The sequence below is a fragment of the Rhizopus microsporus genome, assembly GCF_002708625.1.
Source record: "Rhizopus microsporus ATCC 52813 unplaced genomic scaffold scaffold_50, whole genome shotgun sequence".
Lineage (NCBI taxonomy): Eukaryota > Fungi > Mucoromycota > Mucoromycetes > Mucorales > Rhizopodaceae > Rhizopus > Rhizopus microsporus.
Genome location: NW_019671965.1, coordinates 1 through 9,176, shown reverse-complemented (window position 1 = coordinate 9,176; position 9,176 = coordinate 1). Strand labels below are relative to the sequence as shown.

General features: G+C 37.4%; 6 protein-coding genes and 1 non-coding gene across 7 annotated transcripts; 6 read left to right on the top strand and 1 right to left on the bottom strand.

Annotated features, from left to right (window-relative positions):
* Positions 1–256: 256 nt before the first annotated feature.
* RHIMIDRAFT_242893 (uncharacterized protein) lies at positions 257–721 on the bottom strand (the record flags this gene model as incomplete). The annotated part of the gene is made up of 1 exon (XM_023609864.1): positions 257–721. One exon carries the CDS (start codon positions 719–721, stop codon positions 257–259), a length of 465 nt encoding a protein of 154 aa, XP_023460928.1.
* Positions 722–1,788: 1,067 nt separating this feature from the next.
* Positions 1,789–1,872, top strand: RHIMIDRAFT_t67. Its single transcript has one exon. It is a non-coding gene; the product is annotated as a tRNA-Leu (tRNA).
* An 89-nt stretch (positions 1,873–1,961) lies between these two features.
* On the top strand, positions 1,962–2,177 carry RHIMIDRAFT_242892 (uncharacterized protein; the record flags this gene model as incomplete). The annotated part of the gene is made up of 2 exons (XM_023609863.1): positions 1,962–2,006; positions 2,055–2,177. The coding sequence occupies 2 exons, from the start codon at positions 1,962–1,964 to the stop codon at positions 2,175–2,177; spliced, it is 168 nt and encodes a 55-aa protein (XP_023460927.1).
* Positions 2,178–2,658: 481 nt separating this feature from the next.
* Positions 2,659–3,192, top strand: RHIMIDRAFT_242891 (uncharacterized protein; the record flags this gene model as incomplete). The annotated part of the gene is made up of 1 exon (XM_023609862.1): positions 2,659–3,192. The coding sequence occupies one exon, from the start codon at positions 2,659–2,661 to the stop codon at positions 3,190–3,192; it is 534 nt and encodes a 177-aa protein (XP_023460926.1).
* A 27-nt stretch (positions 3,193–3,219) lies between these two features.
* On the top strand, positions 3,220–3,747 carry RHIMIDRAFT_242890 (uncharacterized protein; the record flags this gene model as incomplete). The annotated part of the gene is made up of 1 exon (XM_023609861.1): positions 3,220–3,747. The coding sequence occupies one exon, from the start codon at positions 3,220–3,222 to the stop codon at positions 3,745–3,747; it is 528 nt and encodes a 175-aa protein (XP_023460925.1).
* Positions 3,748–7,586: 3,839 nt separating this feature from the next.
* RHIMIDRAFT_220978 (uncharacterized protein) lies at positions 7,587–8,402 on the top strand (the record flags this gene model as incomplete). Its single annotated transcript, XM_023607422.1, has 1 exon — positions 7,587–8,402. A coding segment is annotated over exon 1 (372 nt), but the record flags the coding sequence as incomplete, so codon positions are not given.
* Positions 8,403–8,620: 218 nt separating this feature from the next.
* RHIMIDRAFT_305279 (uncharacterized protein) lies at positions 8,621–9,144 on the top strand (the record flags this gene model as incomplete). The annotated part of the gene is made up of 1 exon (XM_023614471.1): positions 8,621–9,144. The coding sequence occupies exon 1, from the start codon at positions 8,656–8,658 to the stop codon at positions 9,142–9,144; it is 489 nt and encodes a 162-aa protein (XP_023460923.1). The 5' UTR covers positions 8,621–8,655.
* Positions 9,145–9,176: the final 32 nt, after the last annotated feature.

The following is a 9,176-nucleotide window of genomic DNA, read 5'->3' as shown; positions in this document are numbered from 1 at the left end:
TCTTAATTACAACTATCATTCCAGTGTGAATTAAGAGAGTCCGGAATGTTGTCCAAAATTGCAGTTTGGACCGTTCAGATTCCGACCACTAATGTAGACATTACTCGTTCATTTTCGGCGATTGGTTCGCCAAATTTTGAAGAAATACTCCGTCCATTGTTGCCATTCAAACATATTGATAATATCCTGAGGAGGCATTCCCTTAATGATATACGCTCCATTATGTGTGTTTTTCGAAAAGGTTGTCCATAAATTTTCACCTAGTGTAGCTATTAAGAAGCTTCAATTGGGGAAGGTTACGGGGAACAACGAGGCTTCGGTTTAAAACCTGGGCCTTAGCTCTCTCTTCCTCAGCCCTGCGGCGTTCGAACGAAAAGAACTTTGGGTTATGAGGGAACTTGCGTTCGTACATAGCCCGGCCGTCATCGACGGCTTGCTGATCCCTTTGAGCTTTAATGAAAAGCCCATTCACGTGCTCTAAAGCCTCCACCGAATCATCAGTAGCTGCAAGAGCTTGAGCGTAGAGTCTGTCAGACTCATCTGCCTTTTGCATAAGCAAAGAGACAGCCCACTCGGCCCTAGCCTCAGGAGAAGCATGGGTTGATGCCCCAGCACCAGGGACAAAGACAGAACTGGTCTGTTGGTACTGTTCAGTCATCTCAACATCACATTCCATGTTGATGTTGGCGTTGATGGTTTGGTTGTTGTTGGTAGTATTCATCGTAAAAAATGTTGTATTTGGATTTGGATAGGTTTAAACAAAGTAGAAAATACGATGAGACTGTGTTGTATCTTTATTCAGAATAAAGTTAAAAAGAAAAAGAGATGATAGCACAATCTATAATTATATATTAAGAAGCTGAGGTATTTAAACTGAGTTGGCTATATTTGATTAAGGTGTAACAGGTCTTATAGCAGCATTAGGTTCAACTCTAGATATTGTATTTAAGCACTGAATAGTAGCGTGGATACTACACAGTCTATAAAAAAATCAAATAGTGACAAACTGTCAACTAATTGCACATCCTTCTTCATAATTGCACTCTTTTAGGCATCACCATTTTCATAAGGGCACTGTTGCTCAAAAAACGGATAATTCTGATTGGCCCGTTTGACCACCTCCCGCTCAACCGTGAATTATTCACGGTTATTTTAAAAAATTCACGGTTCTTCTCGCCATAGTGATAAAACTTGTTGGCGTAGCGACCCAGAGTGGATTTTTTTAATCCAGGAATGCGTTCCATAATTTCTGCATGCGTCTTGTTCTGTGACAAAAGCGATTTTATTTCGTTTTGCTGGGATTTGCTGATGGCGTTGGTCATATCGATGTTGATGTAGGTAGAAGGAAGAAATGCTAAAGAAAAGGCAAGCAGACGTGGAAAAAAATATCACTACGCATCGATTTTAAATGTCCGAGTATGTCATAATGAGTCATATATTAATAATCAAAAAATTGACAGTCACTACTGATGGCAAAAATGGTGCAATGTAAGTAAAGCTTACTATGGCCGGTAAGCGGATTAATTGTCCCAGTGTAGCTTTTGTTTTTGTACTCTAGCCATTTCTGTCTGAGATAAGCCACAAACCCAAAAATTTTCTATCTTATATTATTTTTTTCAGGCTACAAAATAAGCCTATATACATCCCATTACGTCCCATACTGACGTCATTAAAGGCATCGGAAACCAAAATAATGAAATACTGGGACGATTAATCCACCCACAGTAGGCGAGGCAGGTGAAGTAATCAACGTGATCAGTTATTAAAGCATGACCACCATTTAACGTTGGTATCATGACCGAGTGGTCCAAGGTGTTAGACTTAAGATCTAATCCGCGTAAGCGGGCGTGGGTTCGAACCCCACTGATATCAAGAGGTTACATAGCATATCTTTATCGTGTTTTTATCGATATTGTGTCATATCTTTTGATTTGTCGTGTTCTTTCACGGAGATTCTTTTTATGAAAATCAATAAGTATTGTGACGATAACGACGATGAAATTGCGGTGTCACCCACCCACTTCTAAAGTCAGTCACTAGTGACACTGTTGTAGTGTAACAATAGCGGAGTTGAAACGGATGAACTTCGTGACCCTCACGAACTTCATGAGGCAGACGAACTTCACGACTTGTATGAAGTTCATGTTCCTCATGAAGTTCAAGCAAATGAATTATAAATTATTTTAGTATAAATACATTCAATATTTTTAAATAAAAAAAGTTAGTTATCTGTTAGTTAACTGTTAGTTATCAACTTTTTACTTTCTAATACATTTTGTATTTTAGAGTATCTTTTTATTACTCTTCTATACTTTTACTTTTCTTTTAACACTCTTAACTACCGATACGCTTATCCTGAAGCCTCGTATCAGTAGAATTCACTTTTATCTTTACTTTTATTTTTATATAACTCAAGTTATCTCTTTTGATCTATTAAGATCTGGTGGTCACGCGACAAAAACTCTTATATAACTCAAATTACATTCAAGCCTTTACCCAAATCTAGCCTTTTTACATTTGGTGGTCACTACGAGGGCTCAATTAATCCAAACTACGAAGCTTAACAAGCCTATTTACAAGAAATCAAATCATAATAACCTATCTCGATACTTTAAAATCAAGAAACTTTATTAAAAACAACTCAAACAAGAAAACAAAATGACATCAATTAACAGTTCAGAACACATCGCGTTGGCAAATAGCAATGTCAGCACTAACTATCGCCAAGTTATCAATTTCCATGGATACGAAGGCGAAGACTTTCGTTATTTCTTGGATCTTTTGGAATCATACTTTGCCTTTAACAATATTCCTCACGAAGTACGCAAGCTTACCATACTGAAAACACAATTGAAAGGCCCCGCCAAAACATTCTTCGAGAAGGAAATACTTCAGAAATTTACTGATATCAAGTACGATCAAGTTATTGAAGAATTAAAGAACCATTACATCACACCAGAATTAATTCAAAAATATGAAATGGAATTCAATGACATGTACCAAGGAAACCAAGAGCATCCTCAAGTCTTTCTGTCAAGACTATATCAAGCAGCAGATCTGGCTAATATCAAAGACGAAGGTGTTATCGAAAGCCGATTCAGAGCTGGATTACTCAAGGACATTAAGTTGTTCTGTATCCAAAGTAGCTCCAGGACTATGAAAGATTGGATTACTCATGCCGAAGGATGGTGAAATGCAAACAGACCACGCAAAATACCCATGGTAGATAACCCATTCATTCCAAGAAATGTAGATCAAGCTTTGACTTACAACAATGAAACTCCACATCAAACACGTTATGGTCATAACAATCACCATATCGAATTAGGGGATTCAAACGAATGTGCTATGCCAGCTTTATTAATAAATAATCCTCAGCAATTTAATACACCTAATGCGAATAGTCAATTCTCAAACATGAGGAATACAAATCAATTAGCCACATTGGATATAGGAAGTCTCAGTAGACCTCAAGGATCAACTAAAGGGCAATTGGTAAACACAAATCAACAGCAAGATTTAATTCAATTAATACAACAAACAATTCGAAATGAATTAAATAATCAACAAAATAGCCAATTTCCACGCAACTACAACCGCTACAACAGAAACAATTACAATGATGGAAATAATCGTTACAATCGAAATAGTGGCAATAACTTTAGGACATATAACAACGATACACAGAATCAATCTAAAGATAATGATCAACAACCAGTACAACAACAAAAGCAGTCAAAAAACTGAATGGGTCGGTTGTTTGGAATAACCAAAGATATGGTCAATCGAACACCCAAGAAAACTTAAAATCCATAAACCAACATAATCAACAATACCAACTGAATGCAATATTAACTGACAAGGAACATAAACGACTGCACCAACAACATGATGAACTATATGCTTCTGTTAGACTTGAAAGACCTCCTGATATAATCCCAGCCCCATATTCTAAAAAGAGGATGACGACAATAGGCAAACAAGCTACGGAATCATCAACAGCACGACGATCAAATAATAGGAGCAATCCAGAACCGTCTAACCTTAACATAGGACAACCGCAGAATTATGAACAACAGCCGCCACCCATGATGCAGCCTACTCAACAACAGCCTCTACGACCTGAACAGCATATGAGTCAACAAAATGAGCCTCAAATGCTACAACCAGATATAATGATGGACACTGACTTACCTATTGAAAAGAGAAAACCATCTCAGCCCAAAAACCCAAGAACTAGGAAACCAACTCCTAATATAAAATACGATATCGTCAGTGATGTATTAAAGCATAAAGCCGACATTGAAATAGGAGACTTGATAACTGTAGCTCCATCATTAAGAAAGAAATTGGCTGACAGGTGTAAGCTTAAGAGGAAACCAGCTAAACAACAAAAACAGCCGGAAGAGACCATAGCATTTATTGAAGATGACGAAATCAGTACTACAGCAGCATATACTACTGTCGCAATAAGAGATATGAATGTCAAAACATTGGTAGACTGTGGAGCAGCGAAAACTTGCATGTCAAAAGCATTAGCAGATGCTCTTAGATTAGAAATCGATGCTTCATCTGAAAGCGTTTTTACTTTAGGAAATGGTTCTAAACAACCCGCACTTGGGATGATCTATGATGTTCCTATCGAAGTAAAAGAAAACATGACTATACCGTGTACTATCGAAGTTCTGCCCTCCTGTCCTGCACACTTAATATTGGGAAATAACTGGTTAAACCGTGCTAAAGCTAAAATCGACTTTCAATCTGCCACACTCAAGGTTGCTTACAAGAACAAGAAAGCCAATCTAAGCATACACTTTATACGAAGAAGCAAAGAATTGCCAAAAATGACAACCTTTCACCAAAGCTATAAAGAACCAATAAGCTTGACAAACTCATACCCAAGCAAGAAAGTACCTTTTGAAGATGAATCAGATTCCCAATCAGACACTGAGGAAGAGGAAGAAGAATCTGAATCAGAAGAGACATTAGAAGAAGAAGCCTTGGAAGAAGAATATGAGGAAGAAGAAGAAGAACATCCCTTGTTAGTCTTGGAAGATGATACAAAAGAAGAAGTCATTATCACCAATACAAAAGAAACATACGCTATTCAAGCTGCAAAAACAGGAGTTGTGATTCAAGCCAAATCATCAAAAATGATAAGCTTCAACAAGCCAGAAAAAGAATCAGCCGACTGGATATATTACTTTGACATTACAAATCCAAAACTCAATTACGCACTTGGATATTTTGATCCATGCTCTTCATTAATTATCAACAAAAAGACGATTGAGATACGATTATACAACCGGACAAACAAAGATATATACATTAGTCCAGGAGAAGAACTGGGTATACTAGAAAAATTCAACCTGTGCAAAGATACAATAATATCAGCATATAAATTGAAACAAAGCCCAGAAATGTGTACGATGGAATATAATGAAGTCCAAACTATTAAAACAAAAGAACATGAACAGATTATGCTGGAAGCAGAACTATACAACAAGCTAGAAGTAACTGATTTACCTAGCGAGATACAATCAAGATTCAGAGAATTACTGAACAAATACAAACACATCTTCGATTGGGGTAACAACACAATGGGACATACCACTCTTATACAGCATAGAATCGTCATTGATAAAGACACTTTGCCAATAAGCCATAGACCTTACAGAATGAGCCCTATGGAAGCCGAATACTTACAGAAAGAATTAGACAAGTATTGTAGACTAGGAATTATCACGCCTTCAAATAGCCCGTGGGCAGCACCTGTTATTTTAGTAAAAAAGAAGAACGGTGAATACCGCATGGTTATTGACTACAGAAAGCTCAATGCCGTCACAAAAAAAGACTCTTACCCATTGCCACGTATCGACGACTTACTTGACACGCTTGGAAAGGCAAAAGTATTTACCGCTCTGGATATGCGTTCTGGGTTCCATCAAGTACCATTAGCAGAAAATAGTAAAGAACTCACAGCCTTTACGACAAAATACGGCATATATCATTACAACATGTTACCAATGGGATTAGTAAATTCACCTGCTACTTTTCAACGCCTAATCGATCTATGTTTCCGTCCCCTAATCAACAGATGCTTAGTAGCATATATAGATGATCTCAACGTGTATTCCAACAATTACAATGAACATCTACAGCATCTTAAACAAGTATTTGATTGTATTGATACTGCAAACCTCAAGCTCAACCCTGAAAAGTGTTTCTTTTTCAAGGACCATCTTAAATTTCTCGGCTATATTGTAACAAAACAAGGAATTCAAACGGATCCAGCCAAAATACAGAAAATCATCGACTATCCAATACCAAAGACAGTTACTCAAGTACGATCCTTTCTGGGAATAGCTTCATACTACCGAAGGTTCATCAAAGACTTTGCGGCAATCGCAAGGCCCTTACATGAGCAAACAAAGACAAAGAAGAAAGTACCTTGGACAACGAAAACAACCGAATCCTTCAATCAGCTGAAGAAATTATTAACAACAGCACCCGTACTGGCTAGACCAGATTTCACTAGAGAATTCATATTGGTAACTGATGCTTCCAAACTTGGGCTTGGATGTGTGCTTACGCAGCTGGATGACGATGGAAGAGAACACCCTATCATATTCGCAAGCCGTGGATTAAGGTCTGGAGAACCAAATTATGCACCAACAAAGTTAGAGTGTCTAGCGGTTGTATGGGCAGTAAAGATGTTTAGACCTTATCTGCTTGGAAAGAAATTTACTATTATCACAGATCACTCAGCATTAACAGGTTTACTGAAAACCAGTAATCCAACCGGAATCATTGCCAGATGGATTATCATACTCACAGAATACGAATTCGAGATAAAATACCGACCTGGAAGAATTAATGAAAGTGCCGACTTCCTATCAAGGCTCGGTTACTAAATGAACAACATTAGCAATTCACATCATAATATCAAAATATCAAAAAAAAAAAAAAAAACACATGGAGGTTGGGAGGGTAGTTGATCAAAATCGACAAAATGAAAAAAAAAACAGCATAAAATGAAACAAAATGATCAAAAACACATGGAAAATGTCACAAAAATACTCAGAGTAGGCGGTCGAACCAAGCAACAAAAAAAAAAAATTTCACATTATTACAAAAACGGAAACCGTACAATTCAGAAAAGTTACACCAAAACACATTAGCACACGAAAAACATGGAACAAAGCAAATTACAACAGATAAAACAATACTTACAAACACTGGAGTTACCCGAAGCTCTATCAGCAAAAGAAAAGAAGTACTTACAACGAGAAGCCTCGAAATTTACCATCTACAAAGATACGCTCTATAGATACAATACTGAAAACGGCATAATACGAAAAGTACTCAATCAGAAAGCAGTAGAGATCATGTACGCCTACCATCAACACCCATTAGGAGGACATATGGCCTACAATAATACCTTACACAAGATAGCCGCAAGATACTATTGGGATGGAATGGCACAAGAAATTCTAGAATACGTAAAAAAGTGTCATCAGTGTCAATTACACGGAAGAAAAACCTTAAACGAAGAGCTTTACCCAGTACCCGTATCAGTCAAGCCTTTCGATAGGATAGCACTGGATGTAAAGCATGTAAATTCATCACGATCGGGATTTCGCTACATCATCGCAGGAATTGATTATCTGACGAAGTATGTTGAAGCAAGACCAATACGTTTTCAAACAGCAGCAGAAATTGCATTATTCTTATACGAAGATATTATATGTCGCCATGGTTGCCCTACAATTATAGTAACAGACAATGGAAAACCCTTTGTTAGCGATCTGATAAGACAGGTTTGTAAAAATTACAACATCATTCACAAGACAACCACGCCATACAATCCTCAGAGCAACGGTCTCATTGAACGGTTTAATCGCACTTTAACACAAATTTTACAAAAACGATCAGCCGAAGAAAAAGAAGACTGGGATGTCTATTTGCCAGCTACATTATTTGCATACAGGTCCATTAAACAAGCTACGACTCAACAGTCACCATTCTTTATGCTCTATGGATATGAACCTAAAACACCATTTGATCTAGACCATCACATATATGAACGAAATTCTCCCAAGTACGAAGCTATACTAAAACACCGAACAGCGCATCAAATACACAATCTCAACACGATAAGGATGCAAGCTATCAAATCAATTAATCAAGTACAGGCAGCTCAAAAGAAGTCTATTGAAAAGAAATTATTAGATGAGCAACGATCCTGGAAGCCACCATTCAAATTAGGAGACATCGTATTACTTTATAAAGATTTTCTAACAACTTCATGGTCAGCAAAACTGCAAGATAAATGGGACGGTCCATACGTAATCCATCATGTGCTAGGGAAAGGAACTTATCATATCAAAAGTATGGATGTCAATGATACAAGACTCCGAAGAGTACACGGCAATCGACTCAAACCTTACCTGTTACCCAAAGTTCATTGGTGCGCAGAATCCCAACGCATAATAACTACGCGATTAGACACCGAGATTGATACACTCTTGGAATGATGGCAAAACACATTACCACTCAAATCTAACTACTAACAACCAGAAAATAATGCAACCAAGAACATATATAAACGACAAAAAAAAAAAATTATTATACTTATCAATATTAAATACTCAAATGCCTGCTCAAGTTGTACCGATCACTCCTGAAGCTATCCCTACTGACTTATTTTTAAGAAGAACCTATGAAGAAGAAGGTCTTGAAGCTGCTCTCTTGCTCTTAAACAAGCATCTTGACATGTGTGAAGCTTCTGGCGCTGGTCGTATAGAGTACATGCTCTTTAATGAACAAGTCTCTCGCGAAGAATTCGTAGAATCCATGATACAAGACCTTCAAGACACTCCTGCTGATGGCCATATCACTATCACGCCATTTGATTTGAATACTGGTGAAGAATACAGCCACACGAGGCCCATCATGGATGCTCTGGAGAACACCGATGACCTCTTTGCCTTGTTATTTGAATCTATCACATATGGTAATGATCAAGATCCCCATCCTAATGTTCACAGGGAATTTATGATCCAAGTATACGAACAATATTGTGACGTAGTCAAGCAAATTATCGACCTGAAAACTTTGAAAGAACAAATTACCACGCGCTGAAGAATTGGTTGAATAGTTGATTTGAAATGGAC